This window comes from Saccopteryx leptura, chromosome 6, assembly GCF_036850995.1.
Source record: "Saccopteryx leptura isolate mSacLep1 chromosome 6, mSacLep1_pri_phased_curated, whole genome shotgun sequence".
NCBI lineage: Eukaryota > Metazoa > Chordata > Mammalia > Chiroptera > Emballonuridae > Saccopteryx > Saccopteryx leptura.
The window spans coordinates 5,409,832-5,429,758 of NC_089508.1; the positions used below are offsets into that span (position 1 = coordinate 5,409,832).

At 59.2% G+C, this 19,927-nt stretch overlaps 1 protein-coding gene across 2 annotated transcripts; it reads left to right on the forward strand.

The window, feature by feature from the left end:
• The first annotated feature begins 2,975 nt into the window (after positions 1-2,975).
• SLC25A29 (solute carrier family 25 member 29) lies at positions 2,976-18,328 on the forward strand. 2 transcript variants are annotated; one of them, XM_066388011.1, is made up of 5 exons: positions 2,983-3,370; positions 9,358-9,401; positions 15,998-16,081; positions 16,340-17,082; positions 17,146-18,328. In XM_066388011.1, exons 1-5 carry the CDS (start codon positions 3,337-3,339, stop codon positions 17,414-17,416), a joined length of 1,176 nt encoding a protein of 391 aa, XP_066244108.1. In that variant the 5' UTR covers positions 2,983-3,336; the 3' UTR covers positions 17,417-18,328. The 2 variants fall into 2 exon arrangements, with proteins under 2 accessions (XP_066244109.1, XP_066244108.1); XM_066388012.1 differs by lacking the exon at positions 17,146-18,328 and having other exon boundaries at positions 2,976-3,370; positions 16,340-17,138.
• The last annotated feature ends 1,599 nt before the right edge of the window (positions 18,329-19,927 follow it).

Below are 19,927 nucleotides of genomic sequence, written 5' to 3' on the forward strand. Positions count from 1 at the left end.
CAAACCCAACCAGCCCCAGCCTGAATGAACACTGGCTTCCTGCAAACCAGCCCCACCTCTAAGTTCGGAAGCAGGAGGCCTGCAGGGTCTCACTGCCGCCTGCACCAGACTGCTCACATGGGTCCCGGCAGGGACGGCCAAACGGGGCAACTCTCCACGGAGCAGATCAACTACTGAGTGCCGACTGTGTCCAGGGGGCCGGGCCCCTTCCTATGAGCCCCCAGGGAGCGACGACTGTCTGATGGAGGGGCAGAGGTATCACGGCCACCATAACCAGAAGGCATCTTCAGCCTGAAAGACAACAGGGCAACTCCATAGAATACAACAGAATTTATTGCAGGGTAATTGACTTACAGGAAGATTGGGTCGGAGCAGAACAGGCCACCTGATGGTTCTGCACAGATTATTCTTGGCTACCAGACCCCTATTACAGCATTGTCTTTAGAGTATAACTCCGGTACTAATGACCGACCAGGCAAAGGGACAAAGAATGCAGTAATGTAGGGGCCCTACCTCCTGGTGGTCTTGTGACAGATGATTGCTTGTAATTGACACTATTACCAGTTTGACATTTATCTTTGGTTCTCACGCCCTCCAGTTACTCCCAAAAATATTCATGGCTACATATTAAGAAATTCAGATAATCATCAACTAGAAGGCGTTGACATGCTTGCTAAAGACCCTGAGGCTGGTTAGAGGTCACAGTAGGAAACTTAACTTGGGGATGCAGAGATGGAGTTGGTTTTGTTCACATCTACAACTGTACAAGGGGTCATGCAACCTGCCCCAAGCTAGCACGAAAGGCACATGCACTGTTCAGTTGTTCCATAATAATTTCACTTACTGCCCTGTTAAGGTACTCAGATTCCTCTCAAACCTCCCAAACCAGGGATGGATGCTGTAGGCTGCTGTGTTTAAGGTCCTGAGGCCAGGTCAACCCAGGTATACTCCTTCCTAGAGTGAGTCACCTGGATAAAGGTTGTCCAGTTTAATCCTCACAGTCTCAGAGGCCTCCAGCCACCTGAGTGTCCCCACAGTCAAGTCCTGTCCTGTTGTTTCGGGTCTGTGCCTCCTCTGAACCCCCCTGCTGCTGCTTCTCTGAATATTAGCCACTCCTCCCCACTCAGCGCCCCCTGCTTCCCTGAGCATGGGGCTGGGTCAGAGAAACTGGTGATACTCAAACCCGGTTCTCCAGACCGCTAATTCAGGGCCCACCAACCATCACGAGCACTGGACTAGGAATCAGCAGGCCTGGGTTTGGGTCTCTCCTTAAATGACTGCTCTATTTAGATTGTTAGAAGGACGCAAGGAAATCGGAGGGGGCACAAAGAAAACGAGATAGAAGGTGACAGAGGACAATCTGACTTTGGGTGATGGGTATGCAATATAATTGAATGACAAGATAAACTGGACATGTTTTCTTTGAATATATGTACCCTGATTTATTGATGTCATCCTATTAAAATTAATAAAAATTTATTTATTAAAAAAAAAGAATGCAAGGAAATCACACTGATGGTTGGCTTCCCAGTGACCTCTGTATCACTATGGTTCACTGCTTACATATGCCGGACAGATCCCCTAGTACCAAATATATTCAATAGATAGATCAGCTGAAAACCTGTTTATGAGATACAGCCATTGTAACCTCCACCCTGATATCCGAGCCGGTAAAATGAGAGTAAATTAAGCTGTGTCCTAGCCCTGGCTGGGTGGCGTGGTTGGTTAGCATGTCACGCTGATACAAAAAGGTTGTGGGTTCCATCCCTGATCTGGGCACATACAGGAACATATCGATGTTTCTATCTGTCTCTCTCCCTTTCTAAAAATAAATAAATAAAAATAAATACAACTGTGAGGTCCACAACCCACCATCCAGAAACTGCAGTGCGGCCCTGACCGCAGGCGAGTGAAGAAGGAAATTGCCCCTCCCCCCAGCCCCACCCGACTTGGCTGTCATTTGACTCACTGTGAAGCTACCGAGCTCTCAGCCAAGCTCGGCCCCAGCTGGACAGTCTGGACTTCTTGAGACGGTGGGAAAGGAGAACCAGGGGAAGTCGCTGACCCGGACAGTCCTCAGGAACCATGGAGTGGTACCAATGTCAGGGACTCTCGGGGTGTGGGTAACGGCTGAGGATTCGGTTCTTACTTACCCCCTCCTCCTACCGCCCAACTCCCCGCGGCGACCGGAGCCAGGAGCCACTCCCGGAGCCGCAGTCCAACTCCCAACCTCTATATGCCCCATCTCGTCCTGGCGGCTCGGGAGGGCTGCGCTGCGACCTGGCCTGTTCCCCCCGCAGCTCTCGGCCTGTCCAGGGACCTCTCCCGCTCCCCAGCCTTCCGCGGCTCCCGCGGTCCACGGGCAAGTGCGCGACTCCGAGGGCCTGACACGCCCCTCGCCCCGTTTCTTTTTCAGGCTCGCTCTCCACCGCCCGAAACGCCGGAGCGCTCAGACCCCGAGACCCCGCGCGGCCAGAGCCCCAGGCCCACCGCACAGCGGGCGCGCCAGTGGGAGGGCGAAGGCTCCCCGAGGGGGCGCTTCGCCGCGGGAAGAGTATCACAACGCGTTGTGCACGAGCACGCAGGCCGTTATCGCGGCAGTGTACCCATTATACAGGCGAGGAAGCTAAGGTTGGGCGGCGGAGTCGGGATCTGAACCCAGGTCTCAAGTTCCTGGGCCCAGTCCGGAGCGAGCGCACCCCACGCCCCGCCCAGCTGACACGCATCGCATATGCACATGCCGGGAGGTCCCCGGGCCTCGCAGGCCACGGTCAGGGGGTGGGCTCCCGGGCTGGACCCCGCGGGCCGGCTTCCGCGCACACCCGGAGTCTCCTGCCCCAAGCTGCGCGCGGGCGGGCTCACGAAGCACACTCTTTGTCTGCAGCGCCTCTACACCGCCCCCACCCGCCCTCCCGCCACGTCCCCCGAGTCCCGCCCACTCCTGGCACGCGCAGCCAATGAGACGCGGCGGCGGCGCGCAGGTCCCGGGGCGTTGTCCGCGCCTCGCCCGCCCATTGGCTGCGCTCTGCGCCCCGCCCGAGCCCACCGGCCGGCCCGGGGGGCGGGGCGCGCGGGGAAATGAGGGACCACTGGCGGCCGACTGATCGCCTCGAAGGCTCGCGACCCGGCCAGCCAGGAACCTGCGCCGCACGAGGAGTCGCGCGCTGAGCCGCCTCCACTGCCGCCCTCCGCTCCTGGTGTGACCGGGGCTCCGTGCCCGGAGGCGGCGGCCAGACCGAGCCCCAACCCAGCGTGCCGGGAGGCTCCAGACCGCGACTAGCCCGGCGAAGGGTCGGAGAAGGAGAAGGACGTGGAGGAAGGACGGCCAGGCTTGCAATGGCGCTCGACTTCCTGGCTGGATGCGCTGGGGGTAAGGAGGCGGGCGGCGTGCGCGCGGGGCCGGGTACGCTGCGCGCCCGAGTTTCGGGGGCTGGAGGCGGGCCTCCGGGGGGGGGGGTGGCTCACCTGCGAGCGCTCGGCCCAGCGGCGTGTCCTCGGGCCGGGGTTTTCTCGTCTGCAACTGGGGGTAACAAAGCTCTCGTCTCACCGGGCTTTCGTGAGCGTGGATTGACCCCAGGCCTGAGCGCGCCTAGCGCACTGTCCACGAGGGCAAGTATTTTTTAAGTCCTCTGGGGCAATTTCGGACGGGAGGCCTGGGACCCCGGGGCGGCACCGTGACTTGGCGGAGAGGGGACAGCCAGGAAGGTGTCCCGTCCCCCCTCCACGCGCTGCCCTCGCAGAGGTCTGGAGCGAGCGCCTCTTCCTCGCTGCCTCACCCATCCGCATCCCACCTGGAGCAGGTCCGCTCCCAGGGCCGGAGAAGTTTGAGGCTGGTACCAGCTCTCCCCACCCCCCACCCCTCTGCAGCCTCCTGGGCGGAGCTGGGCCACCCGACTGCCCGCTTGGGGGCTAATGGGGGGGCACTGTACGGTGCTGTCCCGAGCCCATGCGTCCAAGCACCCATCGGCACCCGCCCCCTCCCTTTGTCTACCAGTGAACTGCTGTTGGGGGGACTCTAATCGAGTGGTGGATACGCCCCGTGGGCTAGCCCTGGGGTTCACGCAGACATGTCAGCGGCGTGGGATACCTTCACGGAGGCCGGGCCTTGTCGCTGAGGTCCAATTCTGTTTCCCCTGGAGGACCCGAGCCAGTGTGCATTCCTGGCTCCGCTGCGGCCCCACCTTGGGCGTGACGCGCGGCGTCTCTTGTTTGCCCTTGAGTTTCTTTGCTTTTACTTGGAGAGTTAATTTATTCAACAGGTATTAATTGGGAGCAGGATTTAGCGATCAGGAATTTGGCGGTGAGTTGACAGATGTAGCAGGCCCAGCCTCCTGGGCAGAGAGAGGGCTGGCTGGCTGTCCCAGGTCCAGCCCAGCTCTGACCTCGGGAGCTTCTCTCCTCCAGCACCTGCCAGTGGTGGGTGCCCTGGAGGAAGAGGAGTGGCCACTCTCCGTGGCCTTAAGCTGTGGGCTGAGAGGAAGCTAAGTGCAGGGGAAGTGCCAGGGAGTGATGTGTGGGAAGGGATTCAAGAATTTCCCAGACTGTTACCCAATCAGGCCGCAGGAAACTAAGGGCTGGAGCCTGAACAGGGGGGTGGAAACCCCAGAGTTTTCAGCAAATCAGTGGAGCATTTCTCACAATCCCAGGCACCAGAGGAGACAGGAAGGCGAAGGAGGGTCAGTTCTGCAGCTCCAGCTCTGAGCTCCCCTACCCTCCTCTGATCACCGTTCCCCTACCCTCCGTGTCTGGCACCACTCCTGGGCCCCTCCTGGGCCCCCGCTTGCCTCCACCACTACCCCTAGTGGTGGCTCTGGAGGGTGGGGGCTGTGCCAGGGCTAGTACCCCTTTCCAACCTGGGGAATGTGGGTTCTCTCCCCAGCGGGGCAGGATTCCCTCTGTTTTTCCAAAGATGTCCTGAGAGCTTGGGGTGTGGGCTAGGAATCCTCATCCTAAGACCAGACCTGCTTAGAGACCTGTGCCCCAGACACGGTCAGTCACTCTGGGCTCCTGCTGGAATGCCTGTCGGCCCATTGTCACCAGGCCCACCTGGGAGAGATTCTGTCTAAGCCCCGGGTCTAGCCTGCCGAGCTGCAGGTGCTTCACTGGCTGTCCCCACTGTCCCACTGCCCTTGCATGTGGACCCTATCTACTTCCTTGCTGCTGAGGCCTGAGCCCCCCCCCCCAGGGGGGGTGAGGATGAAAGTGGCTGTCAGAAGGAGGCAGAGGGTCAGTAGTCTCCACTTCCTTGAGACCCTCTCCTGGTCTTATCTGACCCAGGAGAAACCCAGGCTCTGAGAAGTGAAGGGCCTAGTATGGAATCGTCCTGCATGCTTGTAAAGCCAGAAGCCAGGGCTACTACTACTGTCGCCTGGCCCATGCAGGTTCGCATTGGATTCGGACAGTTGGTAAAGAAATAACGGAGCCAAGAACTGATGGGCCATCACCTTTAATTCTAGCTTGCTCCCGGCGGGCAAGTAAGAACACACACTGGGCTCCAAAACCCACTCACATTCAGTGCTCACAAAGCTACTGACTGATCCGAGTTTCCTAGAATCAAAGGTTTCTAGCTCACCAGACTTTATTCACCTCTGTTCCCCATCTCCTTCCTTCTCCCTGCACAAACTGGCTTCTCACTCAACACTCCACCATCTTGGCTGCTTCTCCTGGCCTCCTCCACGTGGCCTCTCTCTGTTCTCCTCTCTGCTCTCTCCTCTAATGATAATCTCAGAAACCAAGAGCGCAAGCTCCCGTTTTGTCCCCTCTTTTTTTTTTTTTTTTTTTTTTTTTGTATTTTTCTGAAGCTGGAAACGGGGAGAGACAGTCAGACAGACTCCCGCATGCGCCCGACTGGGATCCACCCGGCACGCCCACCAGGGGCGAGGCTCTGCCCACCAGGGGGCCATGCTCTGCCCCTCCGGGGGTGTCGCTCTGCTGCCACCAGAGCCACCCTAGCGCCTGGGGCAGAGGCCAAGGAGCCATCCCCAGCGCCCGGGCCATGTTTGCTCCAATGGAACCTCGGCTGCGGGAGGGGAAGAGAGAGACAGAGAGGAAGGAGAGGAGGAGGGGTGGAGAAGCAGATGGGTGCTTCTCCTATGTACCCTGGCCAGGAATCGAACCCGGGACCTCTGCACACCAGGCCGACGCTCTACCACTGAGCCAACCAGCCAGGGCGTTGTCCCCATTTTATAGTGTAGAAACCAAAACCTTTAATCCAATATGCAAATAGGGAAGTCTCTAATACAAAGTCACTTATCTGGGGCATGATGGGATTGCACCACCCCACATCAAAAAGGGTGGGAAAGGCTTAATCCCAAAACCAAGCCCCAGGCTACAAGGATTCTGCCTGCCCACAGCCCGCCCCCAACACACATTAATATCACCTGGGCAATGGCCTCCACGTGGGCAGCGCCATCTTTAACACAGTGAGCATAATACATTTTATCCGCCCAACAGTGCTCCTCCAAGAGAGCGGGCAGGGCTCTGCCTCCCCTTCAGCCCACAGGACAGGGACCTGGTTGTATCCCAACCGCCTTTGGCTCCTGGGCGAGGCGGAGCCTAGCAGGGAGACTGTCCAGGAACCGGGCACAGGCAACGCCGCCCCTCCAACCTGGGAGCCTGGGCCCCCAGGGGCCCCTGTCTGGTTCCTTTGGGCTTGGGCTCCTTAAGGCCTGGGGGTTCAGGACAGATGATGGTGTGCTTCTCCTCAGTGGCCTTGGAAACCTTCAGATTTCCAAGTGTGGGGAGGACAGCAGCCCATGTTGATTGTTTGAGGGTAAGTCACCTGTTCAGCATGTCCTTAGAGAGGCAGGGCAGGATCTTGGTTGACAGCAAACTGGAGGCCTCACTTGGTGGAAGTCTAAGCATGCCTGCCTCCTCTCCCCACAAGGGCACCAGCACCAGGTCTTTGCCCACCTAGACCCTGGGCTCTGGGTGGGGGTCTTCCTGCTGGGGGCATGGATAGGAGGAGGTGCAGAGAGAAGTTCATTGTGGGTGGGGGTGGGGACAGGGACAGGGACAGGTATATCCCTCCCAGCACGTCGCTGCCAGAGGCCTCTAGGACTGTGGTTTCCCCCTCCCTTGCCTGAGGAAACCAGCCTAGGAAGGTAGTGGGAATGCAAATATGTGTACTTGAAGCCCTTGCCTGGAGCCTCCCGACAACCTGGGCTGGTGGGTGTGGCTCCGCCCCATCCGGAGGCAGGAGTGTCCACCACAGGAAAGAGACCTACAACACTTCTAGTCTGTGCTTCCCTAAGACCACACAGCTGGGTCTGGCTGCAAGGGGCTTGGTGGGCTGGAGGGGGCCGCAGCCAGAGGGAGAAGGCAGGCTAGTTAGCGAGTGTTAGGTTTCTAAAACCCCCCAAAGTCCAGTTTCAGCCCAAGAAGAGAGGTTCTAGAAGTAGAATTTTCAGATTCAAACCATGAAATGGAAAAAAAAGATAGCTCTCAAACAACAGAAACAAAGTGTTTCTATAGATGGCCCAACCTGTGATGGCACAGTAGATAAAGCATTTACCTGGAATGCCAAGGTCGCTGGTTCGAAGCCCCCGGGCTTGCCTGGTCAAGGCACAAAGGAGAAGCAAGCAATTATGAATTGATACTTCCCGCTCCTCCCCCCACCTTTCTCTTTTTCTCTCCCCTCTCTATAAAATCAATATATAAAACCTTTAAAAAAGAAACCAAGTGTGTCTCTCGGGACCAGAAACACAGATTTCAAAGTCTTATGTGAGTCTGCAGAATGACAGGGCTGGTGGAATGCCAGGTAGGGTTGTTTTGAAGAAAAAGACACACCCTTGTTATCTCCTTTGGCATTCCTGAAGTCTTACAGATAAAATCTCAGAGGCTTCACGTCAACACGGGAGAAGAAGCACACTGGGGGTAGAGTTCTCGTCTGTCTGTGGCCCTGGAGGCCAGGGGACGTCTGGGACAGGGACGCTGCCACCCTTCGCGGCCTGGCCCAGGCGCCTCAGCAGACACAGAACTGTTCTCTGACAGCCTTAAAAGAAATGGCTTTTGCAGAAGAGCTGGATCTCAGAGGCCATTGCCCCATGTGTTATGGGGTTGAAATCCCAGCCACCATTTCTAGCTGTGTGACATGGACATGTTACTTCTCTTTGTCTCAGTTTCCTCATCCATCAAATGAGCTAATAGCCCTTTCTGTACAGGTATTAGGAGGGAGAGAGAGGTAGCCGGCCCAGTGGTGGTGCAGCGGATAGAGCACCTGGGACACTGAGGTCCCAGGTTCGAAACCCCAAGGTCTCCGGCTTGAGTGCAGGCTCATCCAGCTTCAGCACGGGTCACCAGCTTGAGTGTAGGATCATAGACATGATTCCATGGTCACTGGCTTGAGCAAGGGGTCGCTGGCTTGGCTGGAGTCCTCTGGTCAAGGCACATATGAGAAAGTGATCAGTGAACAACTAAAATGCTGCATGTATGAGTTGATGCTTCTCATCTCTCTAAAAAAAGGGAGAAGTAGGACAAGTACACTAAGAACAGTAACCAGCAGGCAGAAACGTTACATGTTAGCTGTTTTAATTATACGTCAACAATCCTGGTGATGTAAAAGGACTCTTGGATGTACACACAGAATTCTAGGGAGGGAGGCGTGGCAGTCACTCAGCTTCACGGAGCCTGGGCTCCTTCTCCATGAGATGGGGTAACAGGGTTGGGGGGGGGGCACAGGGAAGTCTGCAATCCGCACAGCATGTGGGACTCGGAGAAGTGTTTATGAGCCTTTGTCTTCGAGGGGGGCTGAATTTTGGCAGGCCTGGACTGACACATGACCAAGCATAACTGCAGAGTCACAAGCTGCCCTGGGCACCTGGCGGCTCCCACTAGGGACAAGGAGCGGTCAGCCAGCACCTGTCATGCACTAGGTCCTGGGGGGCGTTCCCAGGGCATCCCCTGGGGGAAGTCAGTGCTCACACCCGGACAGGTGAGGAGATGAGGCTCAGAACAGAACCCTCTGTGGGCTTGGCCAGCTGGCAAGGGGCAGAGGGAAAATTCAGTTCTGGATGAGGGTCTGACCGCAAGTCCAGAATTTCTGGAGTCCCCTGCCCATGCTGGGAGGTGTTTGGAGCAGTGGGACCATATTAGAAATAGCACGTGCAGCCCCCCAGGGGACAACTGATGTCAGCTGCCGCGAGCAGCAGGGTGAGGGAGAGACTTTGGCTTTGAGTTGAACGGATCCTGGGGTGACCTTGGGAATGTCCCCCCGCCCCAGCTACGAGGATTAAGGGGCTCACGGGAGGAGCCAGGCACAGGCACACAGCAAGGCGCTATCCCTGGTCAGTCCAGACCTCCACCCCACACTGCAGCTTCCTGAGCCACCTGGTCTCAAGTCCTCCTTTCTTCCTCCAGGTGTGGCAGGTGTGCTGGTGGGACACCCGTTTGACACGGTCAAGGTGAGTGAGTCTCGTCATGGTTTTGGTCTCAGGCCCTGTGGCGACGCAGACATAGGACAGAAGCCTGCAGGGTCTGGGTGGCCAGAGGCCCCTCCCTTTCCAGTGTCCACCTTAGGGACACCTTCAAGGTCTTTGCACAGGTTCTAGAATAAAGTAGAATCCGGTTCTCTGACACCCAGAAGGGCAGCTGCTTATCCACTACGCTGAGTGGGCATTCCCCCCCTCCCCCCGGGACCATCCCCACATCTCTCAGGGGTACTGCACGTCGAGGTCCATCCTGGGGCTCGGCCAGCTGAGACCAGGGGTCTGGTTCCCCTCACCCAGAGCAGCCCCCCCCCCATTCTTGCAAAGCTCCAGACATCTTAAAAGAAAGAAAAGCTCAGAGAGAAAATACAGAAACAGAATCCAAACTTGTCACTATTTCCCATGGACGTGATCGACCTGCACAGAGCAGTGGTCATCGTTATGAGGACCCCGAGCAATCGCAGTGGTCATCGTTATGAGGACCCCGAGCAGTCCTTTCCCCAGGGCAGGTGTGCACCTGCTCGCTGCTCGCTGCGCCTGGAGAAACTGTCATGTTGCAGGTTCTCGGATGCTCAGGATGGAAACCAAAGAAATGCAGTTATCCTGCTGGGATTCCTGCCTAAGGTTTTCCCGGGTTTCAGGGTTTTACGTCCTTCCACTAGCCAGGTCAGGACCCTCTCTCGCCTGCTTACGTGGGAGACAGTGGCTGTGGCTAGCAGCAGGGCATGCGGCCAGACCTGTCCACTGTGAACAGGGGCCTTGGCCTCTCTTCTCTCTGGATGAGGGCGGGGTGCAGGCGAGGACGCCATCCCCAGCTGGGTGGACTTCCTGTCTCCTCTTTTCTGGAACCCAGGAGTTCCTTGGCCAAGAAAAGGACTTGTGAACAAAGGGCCTGGTGTCCGCCAGCAGAGACATCAGGGCCTGGCCTTCTGCACTGGCTCCGCCTGGAAAAGGTCTGTCCCTGGGCCGCGTTCAGGTCCAGTGCCCCGCCGGTTCATCTGCTGAGTGGCGTAGGCCTGTTACTCTCCTCCTCAGTGGGCTGCTGAGCGTGAGGCCCTGGTGGTGTCTGTCCATACCGCTGCCCACGCTCTGCCCAGCTGGCCACCCCATGAAGTCTGCCCACATGCTGGGCAGCCTGGGACAGCCTGGCACTGTCCACTTGATGCTGTGTTTATATCTGTGGTCACGTGTCGTAAAGGCCTCTGGAAGCTGCATCCAGCCAAGACGTGGCCCTGGTTCACTTCCTCAGCCCAGCGTGGCGGAGGCCGCCCTGAGCTGTGACTTAGCCTGGGCCTGGCAGCCTTCTGCAGAGCCTGCCGTCAGTCCCTGTGGTGCCCACGGTGTCACGCCAGAGCACTTGTTCTGGAGCCCCGACCCATCTGAGCTCCTGAGCTGGGACAGGCGCCCCTGCAGCACTTGGGGTGCAGGACCTTCTGCACGCACTGAGCTAATGCCCTTTGGAAGCCCCTACCAGGCACCTACAGGGAGGAAATCCATTTGTGACCCCCCCATTTTTTTGCCACTGTGGCCCCTTGGCATCACAGCTGGGCAGACCTGTCTAAAACCTGAGGTTTATATCACAGAAGGGAGAAGCGCTGCCCCAGGAGTCCACGCTGCAGCTCAGCTCCTGTGACTGCCCCTCCCCCGCCCCGCCCCTCAGCCCTGGAGCACACTCGTTTAATTTCATGTTTTAATGACTTTATTTTTTTACTGGCTGTTTTCCGTTATAAAAGTTAAATGCTCTCCTTACAAGAAAATTGGGAAATGTAGGGGGAAAAGCAAATGGTTTCCTTCCAGCAGACAAGTCGCTCTGCTCTCCTGTTGGCTGTGTTGCCTTGGGCAGGCGGGGTTGAATGTGCTTAATCATTACATACGCATTGTTTTTGGTTGGCTTTATGTTACAAAAGTAATACAAGTTGCAACAATTACTAACCACAGTAGAGACATAGAAACTAAAAAGGAGAAAAGATTACAGCCTTCATGTATACTCCCCCTCATTAAATGATTTCTACTGAAAAAGAGAAATGTATACAGAACAGTATATATTCTTGCTTTTGCAAGTGGGGTTTATTTCCTAGCTCTGCAGTTGAAACTCACATTGAACGTGTAGAGAAGTGCACACGTGCTCGGTGTACAGGTCTAGACCCGTGGGAACAGAACAGGGCCAGCCCCCCCCCCCCCAAGACCCCCGCACTCTCCGGGCAGCCGCTGTCCTAACTCCTGAGGCCCGGGGCCATTTGATTTAGTGTACCTCGTGTAATTGGACCTGTGCTCCGGAATGGGTGAGGGCCAGCTGTGTTCTGTGTCAGCCACACCATCCTGTGGCAGGGACCTTCCCAGTTTATTCCTCCAGGCCCTTTGGACCAAAATTTGAGTCCAGAATTTGGTTTTCCTCTCTCGAGCCTAGACCAACACAGCCACTGTCCTTGCCATAGGGCCTTCACAGGAGGGTAGCTTTCTGTCCTTCCTCAGGGGACAGGATAGTCGTCTGGGACACTTTGTCCAAGCCCCTCTCCCCAGGGAGTGGCTGCCCCAGGCAGGGGATGGTGCTGGGAGGCCGGCCTCACGGGCTCGGACTGGATGTAATGTTGAAATTTCGTGTTGTGTTACCCGCCTTTCCTTTCTGACCTGGAGCTGTCTCCACCCACAGCAGAAATGTAACTTTGTTGTGAGTGAGTGTAAGCCTTACCCTGGGGACGCAGGAACCCTACACATCTCTTCTCTGTCCTACCCCTACCCCAGACCCTGGGGCTGGACCCCACCTTTCCCCTCTCTTGCCCCTCCTCTGTCCCCTAGGACCTCGGCCGCAGGAGACAGGAAGGACAGAGGTCCACTTGGGCCTAGCACAGGTCCTGGGCTGGTAAAGAAAACTCATGCTGGCCTGGTCTGTGGTGGTGCAGTGGATCAAGCCTCAACCTGGAACGCTGAGGTTGCTGGTTCGAAACCCTGGACTTGCCCAGTCAAGGCACATATGGAAGTTGGTGCTTCCTGCTTCTACCCCTTTCTCTCTCTCTCTCTCTCTCTCTCTCTCTCTCTCTCTCTCTTTCTCTCTCTCACTCTCACTCTGGACCAGGGGGTCTCCCGGGGACCCACTTTTCCAAGGGAGGGTCATCAATCTTGAAATGAGATTCTGTCACCCAAAATGTTAAAAATCCTCGATGTCGCCTGACCTGTGGTGGCGCAGTGGATAAAGCGTCAACCTGGAAACACTGAGGTTGCCGGTTCAAAACCCTGGCTTGCCTGGTCAAGGCACATATGGGAGTTGATGCTTTCTGCTCCTCCCCGTTCTCTCTCTCCCTCCCCCCCCAAATGAATAAATAAATAAATTTTTAAAAAAAGCCTCGACGTTAGATATTATAAGACATGGGTTCCTGGGCCATATTTCACCACAGACCCAGGGGTCAGAAGAAAAGGGAGACGGGCCTCTGGTCTCTGTGGGACCCGGGCTGGCCTGAGCCTGGGCCTGACATTGTCCAGTCTGGAAGGGCGACCCAAGGAGACAGCGCTTGATGGCATCTCTCTAGCTCAGCTGTCTTAGTGCCAGCGTTGGGGGCCATGGGGGAAGAGAGAAGTCCCTCCTGAGACCCAGACACTGAAGGGAAAACGCAACACCCTGAGCCTCAGTCTCCCCATCTTTGAAACGGCCGGTGACGAGGATGCTCGAGACCCCTTCCACTGCCTGGCCCAGAGGGGCACTCACGCATGGTCCTGGTCACGGTGATGCTTTCTGAGTCAGAGCGGGAGAAGATGTGCCGGCACCGAGCCCGCCCCAGCCCCGTGACAGATGCCGAGTCCAGGAAAGGTTCCTCCCACACTGCACTGTGGGGCCGGGTAGCCCAGCACAGAGATAAGCTCTGGGTCTGTTGACAAAGAGGACTTTCACAGTGAGACCTTCAGGACCAGGGGCTCCAAGGGGGGCTGGGCCTGATCCCAGGGCTCAGAGTTGCTGACATGGTCGCTGCAGAGGCTGTCGGCTGTTTTGTGACTTTATTAACTCATGACCACTGTCCTCCTGGACCCCGAGGCGCAGTGCTGTGGTCTCAATGCCGTGCACCAGCCCTACGAGCGGAGGGGAGTGGTGGATGTTAGGTCAGGAGCCCTGTTGGCACCGGCCGTGGCTTGCCACAGGGAGCTCATTCCCATCAGTACACTGCAGAGACTGAGACAGCATAGAAGGCTCAGAGTCCGACAGTGGGCGAGAGGTGTCATGGCCACCGTAACCAGAGGGTATCTTCAGCCTGAAAGACAACACAGGCAGCTCCATAGAATACAACAGAATTTATTGCAGAGTAACTGACTTCAAGGACAATTGGGTCGAAGCAGAACAGACCACATGACAGTTCTGCACAGATTATTCTTGGCTACCAGACCCCTATTACAGCATTGTCTTTAGAACATAACTCCGGTACTAATGACCGACCAGGCAAAGGGACAAAGAATGCAGTAATGTAGGGGCCCTACCTCCTGGTGGTCTTGTGACAGATGATTGCTTGTAATTGACACTATTACCAGTTTGACATTTATCGTTGGTTGTCATGGTGTCCAGCTGTTACAAATATCCATGGCTACAATTTTAAGGAACTTGGATAATCATCAACTAGAAGGCTTTGATACACTTGCTAAAGACCATGAGGCTGGTCAGAGGTCACAGCATGAAATTTAACTCGGGGATGCAGAGATGGGGTTGGTGTTGTTCACATACATCTGTACACTTAGCCTCTACTCCTCTGAGGTCTTGAGGGCCCCTGCCCCTCTGGGTGTCGTCCAGTGTAGCTGGCTGGCTGTGTGGCTGTCTGCTCACGCGCACCCCTCCCTGAAGAGGCATGGGCATCTAGCCTCGTCATACCTGGGAATTCTGACAGCCACAGGAAGCTAGCGGGTGGGGCCCTGCCCTGAGGGCCTGGCCTCGGGCCTCCTCAGGAGTGTCAGCCGTGGGAGCCTCGGGCCTCCTCGGGAGTGTCAGCCGTGGGAGCCTCGGGCCTCCTCGGGAGTGTCAGCCGTGGGAGCCGTGGGAGCCGGCCTCGGGCCTCCTCGGGAGTGGGAGCCGTGGGAGCCTCCTCGGGAGTGTCAGCCGTGGGGGCCTCGGGCCTCCTCGGGAGTGTCAGCCGTGGGAGCCGTGGGAGCCGGCCTCGGGCCTCCTCGGGAGTGTCAGCCGTGGGAGCCGGCCTCGGGCCTCCTCGGGAGTGTCAGCCGTGGGAGCCTCGGGCCTCCTCGGGAGTGTCAGCCGTGGGAGCCTCGGGCCTCCTCGGGAGTGTCAGCCGTGGGAGCCTCGGGCCTCCTCGGGAGTGTCAGCCGTGGGAGCCTCGGGCCTCCTCGGGAGTGTCAGCCGTGGGGGCCTCGGGCCTCCTCGGGAGTGTCAGCCGTGGGGGCCTCGGGCCTCCTCGGGAGTGTCAGCCGTGGGGGCCTCGGGCCTCCTCGGGAGTGTCAGCCGTGGGGGCCTCGGGCCTCCTCGGGAGTGTCAGCCGTGGGGGCCTCGGGCCTCCTCGGGAGTGTCAGCCGTGGGAGCCTCGGGCCTCCTCGGGAGTGTCAGCCGTGGGAGCCTCGGGCCTCCTCGGGAGTGTCAGCCGTGGGAGCCGTGGGAGCCGGCCTCGGGCCTCCTCGGGAGTGTCAGCCGTGGGAGCCGGCCTCGGGCCTCCTCGGGAGTGTCAGCCGTGGGAGCCTCGGGCCTCCTCGGGAGTGTCAGCCGTGGGAGCCGTGGGAGCCGGCCTCGGGCCTCCTCGGGAGTGTCAGCCGTGGGAGCCGGCCTCGGGCCTCCTCGGGAGTGTCAGCCGTGGGGGCCTCGGGCCTCCTCGGGAGTGTCAGCCGTGGGGGCCTCGGGCCTCCTCGGGAGTGTCAGCCGTGGGGGCCTCGGGCCTCCTCGGGAGTGTCAGCCGTGGGGGCCTCGGGCCTCCTCGGGAGTGTCAGCCGTGGGAGCCTCGGGCCTCCTCGGGAGTGGGAGCCGTGGGAGCCTCGGGCCTCCTCGGGAGTGTCAGCCGTGGGAGCCTCGGGCCTCCTCGGGAGTGTCAGCCGTGGGAGCCTCGGGCCTCCTCGGGAGTGTCAGCCGTGGGGGCCTCGGGCCTCCTCGGGAGTGTCAGCCGTGGGGGCCTCGGGCCTCCTCGGGAGTGTCAGCCGTGGGAGCCGTGGGAGCCGGCCTCGGGCCTCCTCGGGAGTGTCAGCCGTGGGAGCCGGCCTCGGGCCTCCTCGGGAGTGTCAGCCGTGGGAGCCTCGGGCCTCCTCGGGAGTGGGAGCCGTGGGAGCCTCGGGCCTCCTCGGGAGTGGGAGCCGTGGGAGCCTCGGGCCTCCTCGGGAGTGGCAGCCGTGGGAGCCTCGGGCCTCCTCGGGAGTGTCAGCCGTGGGGGCCTCGGGCCTCCTCGGGAGTGTCAGCCGTGGGGGCCTCGGGCCTCCTCGGGAGTGTCAGCCGTGGGGGCCTCGGGCCTCCTCGGGAGTGGGAGCCGTGGGAGCCTCGGGCCTCCTCGGGAGTGTCAGCCGTGGGGGCCTCGGGCCTCCTCGGGAGTGCCAGCCGTGGGAGCCTCGGGAGCTGCTGCTCTAGCTCTGACTCGCCTGCCTCTCAGCGGACCTCCCCCCCCTTCCAGGTGCGGCTGCAGGTCCAGAGCCTGGAGAAGCCCCAGTACCGAGGGACTGTCCACTGCTTCCAGTCCATCATCAAGCAGGAGAGTGTGAGTGTCCCGGCCTGAGCAGATGGGGCGGACCACGGGGCGGGGGGTTAGGAGTAGTCGGGGACCCCTGGGGCAACTGGGGCTTTGGAAATGGGAAGATGTGAACGCCCAGGCCTCTCAGATTGAGGGCTTTGTTCTGAAAAAGTTCTGGTTAGTCCTCATGAACCTCTGGGCTGGACAGGGCCTGCTGCCCCGTGTGGAGACTCCCGCCCCCGCCCCAGCAGGAGCGTGGGCCCTGATGCCTCTCTGCACCCGCAGGTGCTGGGCCTGTACAAGGGCCTGGGCTCACCGCTCATGGGGCTCACCTTCATCAACGCCCTGGTGTTCGGTGTTCAGGGCAACACCCTGAGGGCCCTGGGCCACGACTCGCCCCTGAACCAGTTCCTGGCGGGCGCGGCAGCGGGCACCATCCAGTGTGTCATCTGCTGCCCCATGGAGCTGGCCAAGACGCGGCTGCAGCTGCAGGACGCGGGCGCGGCCCGCACTTACCGGGGCTCCCTGGACTGCCTGGTGCAGATCTACCGGCAGGAGGGCCTGCGCGGCGTCAACCGGGGCATGGTGTCCACTCTGCTGCGCGAGTCGCCCAGCTTCGGGGTCTACTTCCTCACCTACGATGTGGTGACGCGCGCCCTGGGCTGCGAGCCAGGCGACCCGCTGCTGGTGCCCAAGCTGCTGCTGGCGGGCGGCACCTCGGGCATCACATCCTGGCTCTCCACCTATCCTGTGGACGTGGTCAAGTCGCGGCTGCAGGCCGACGGGCTGCGGGGCGTCCAGCGCTACAGCGGAATCCTCGACTGCGTGCGCCAGAGCTACCGCGCCGAGGGCTGGCGTGTCTTCACGCGTGGGCTGGCCTCCACGCTGCTGCGCGCCTTTCCAGTCAATGCCGCCACCTTCGCCACCGTCACCATTGTGCTCACCTATGCGCGCGGCCAGGAAGCCGGGTCCGAGGGCGAGGCTGTGCCCGCTGCCGCGGGGGGGACACTGGCCCAACCCTCCAGCCTGTGACGCCGGCCCCCAGAGCATTCGGCCTGACCTCTCCAGGGCCGATTTTCAGAAATACATAGACAGAAACCGGCTCCCGGCCCACTGCTCTGCCCAGACACCCACAACCGTGGGCTGGGACTCCGTCAGAATGCCACTCATCAGCTGGGTGACCGTGGCCCTAGACTTGGTGTTCTCCCTCTTCTCGACTGTGAAATGGGGACCCTTGTACCCACATTGTGCAGTCGGGGAGCTCAGAGCTGCTGCCTCTGTGATGCCTGCAGTTACCTGGAGGCTTCCAGAAACCCAGCCACACTCCAGCCCTTCCCGGGCCTGCCCACCGCCACCCGGTAGTCTGATGACCCCTGGGTGGGCTGCCCAGCGACCCACTGACTCTGCACATCCTCTACCCTGCAGAGCGCCAGGGACACTTCTTGGCCACCTGTGCTGTCTTGGTGATGGGAACAGCGGCAGCTCCAGGTGTGTGCTGGTCACAGAGCCGAATCCCCTGCCGATGCGCCCTAGGATCCCCGCACGGCACTGCCGGGAATACCCACACCTTCACTGTCTGGAAGCAGGCGGCCTGGGACCCACCAAGAAGCCATGGGACTCTCTGGAGGCTCCACATCCCCCTGGGGATAAGGGCTGGGGAGCAAGACAGGCCAGCGGGAGACCTCAGCCGTGAAATACAGCCATGGCAACAGGAAGTCTTCTAACCCTCTGAGCCTCGGGCTGCCCGTCTATAAAACAGGGCCCCGAGTCAGCTGGTATCTGGAGCTCTAACCCGCTACCCCAGCCAGGGTGCCCCAGGGAATGCAGAGGGGCCAACGGGGCCAGTCCAGGGTCCCCACTCCCCACACTGCTGTCCTGCCCAGGCAAGCTCGCTGCCTGGTGTCCTGTGAGCTGGGCTGGGCCTGTGAGAGGACCCAGGAGTGGCTGGGTTGGGCCCTCGGGGCTGAGGGGGATCCGAGCGCACACGCTGGGGCTCCCACCAGTGGCAAGGGCGGTGGTGTGAGCCTGGGGAATGGGCTGGCGCAGCAGGGCAGCAGGGCCATGTGACTGGGTGGGGAGGTGGACGGTTCTGCACGGGTCAGGGTCACTGGCCTCCTCTGCCCTGGGTGGGGCCAGCCTCCTGGGCAGTATGATAGGCACTCCCCGGGAGGCAGCCATGGTCAAGGAAGATGAGACCCCCACCCTGTACACGGGGTGTCATGTACAGAAACAACCAAGGGAATAAAATATGTTTTTTAAGAGGGTTGGGCTTCGTTTGTGAATCGCAGAAGGGGCTTCACACCCTCCCTGGAGTCAGAGGGGCGTCTTGGTGGTCTGTGTGGCCTGGGGTAGGCTTTGGGGGACATCCAGACCCTCCGTTTCCTCGTCTGCACTGTGAGGCTGGGGGAGGTGTGAGGGCTGGGTAAGCAGAGCCCAGGCAAGCCAGACAGACGGGGTCTGGGTGCCCCGCCGCTGCTCCGCGGGTGTCTGGTCACTCCAGCGGGGGAGGGGTCCCTGCTCCTCCTCTCCCGGGCAGGCAGTGTGTTGGTAGCCCTCTGGGATGACCAGCTATGGTGAGGGCACACAGGGACATCCGCTCAGGTTAGAATGGCCTCCCGGAGGAGGGTGAATGGCTCTGTCTGTCGAGATTAGAACTAACCCAGCCCAAGAGGTTCATGAGGGCTTCCTGGAGGAGGCCTTGGCTGCTACCTCACCTCTGCTCAGCGTCCTGGAGCCAACCCCAGGCACTCTGTGTGTCCACAGCTAGCAGCCTGTGGGCTCTTTCCACCTGCTGAGCCAAGGCCTGCGTACCCACCGGCATGTGGGCAGGACAGAGGGCTGGGCCCCGCTGTCATGTGCCTTTATACCCCATTTAATACCTAGCGCCAGCCTGTGATATTGGGCTGGGCTGCAGCTCCCAAGGCCAGGAAGGGACTGGTGGTGACCCCGGGGGAAGTGTCCTCAGGCACGTTCTAGGCCCCACTAACGGAGGCCCCCTCCCTGGCGACCCGGGCAGCAGCTCCTTCCCCCGTGAGGTCCCCTGGCCTCACTTCTCTTTCCTCTGAAAGAACCCAGGCAAGTGCTCAAGACCAGCGTCCTCACTCCCACCCCGAGCACCAGGGGTTAAACATCACTGACACGCTGGGCGGGAGGAGCGGCTGGGAGAGGTTCAGGGTTTCTGTCAATTTAACAATGTTTTCTCCCTGATTCAAATTTATATTTATTCTATTTGGAATAAGATGTATTAATATGGCAAAGAGTAAAGACGCAAAGGGAACCCAAGTGGTGCAGTGAAGGGTGAAACCTGGTCCCCACGGGCCAGCATGCCCCTCCCGGAAGCGGAAGTGGAGGACTCCAGTTCCAGGAGACCACCCTGCACATGGAACTCAGTCTAGGTACTGGCTGCTCTTTTCGCCTGACTGTCATCATGGAGATGTGGGCTAAAACAAATAGGTTTTTATAATCTTGGAGGGCTGGAAGGCCAGAAGTCTGACATTCAGAGCCCGCAGTGCTGGGTGGGTCCTGCAGGTGCTAAGGGAGGACCCTTCCCCACCTCCTCCAGTGCTTGGTGCTGACCAGCCACCCTTGGCTTGTAAGCATATCGCTTACTCCCTGCCTGTGTCATCACATGGCCTCTTCCCTGTGCATCTGTCTCCTCTTAGAGGTACACCAGTTGTTAACTAAAGGGCCCATGCTATTCCAGTATGACCTCATCTTAGCTGTTTACACCTGCAAGGACCTGTTCCAAATAAGGGTACAGTCATGGCTTCCTGGGGACTGGCAGACCCTTCTAGGTGCTGCTACCTAATAGTCCTTCCTTTTCTGAACTTTTTTTTTTTAAGATTTTATTTATTTTAGAGAGGAGAGAGAGAC

Excerpts from the sequence above, each read along its gene's own strand:
- SLC25A29 (XM_066388011.1), top strand. The coding sequence starts at position 3,337 with ATGGCGCTCGACTTCCTGGCTGGATGCGCTGGGG. Across the intron at positions 3,371-9,357 it reads CCTGGCTGGATGCGCTGGGG|GTGTGGCAGGTGTGCTGGTG; the intron begins GTAAGGAGGCGG and ends TTCTTCCTCCAG. Across the intron at positions 9,402-15,997 it reads ACCCGTTTGACACGGTCAAG|GTGCGGCTGCAGGTCCAGAG; the intron begins GTGAGTGAGTCT and ends CCCCCCTTCCAG.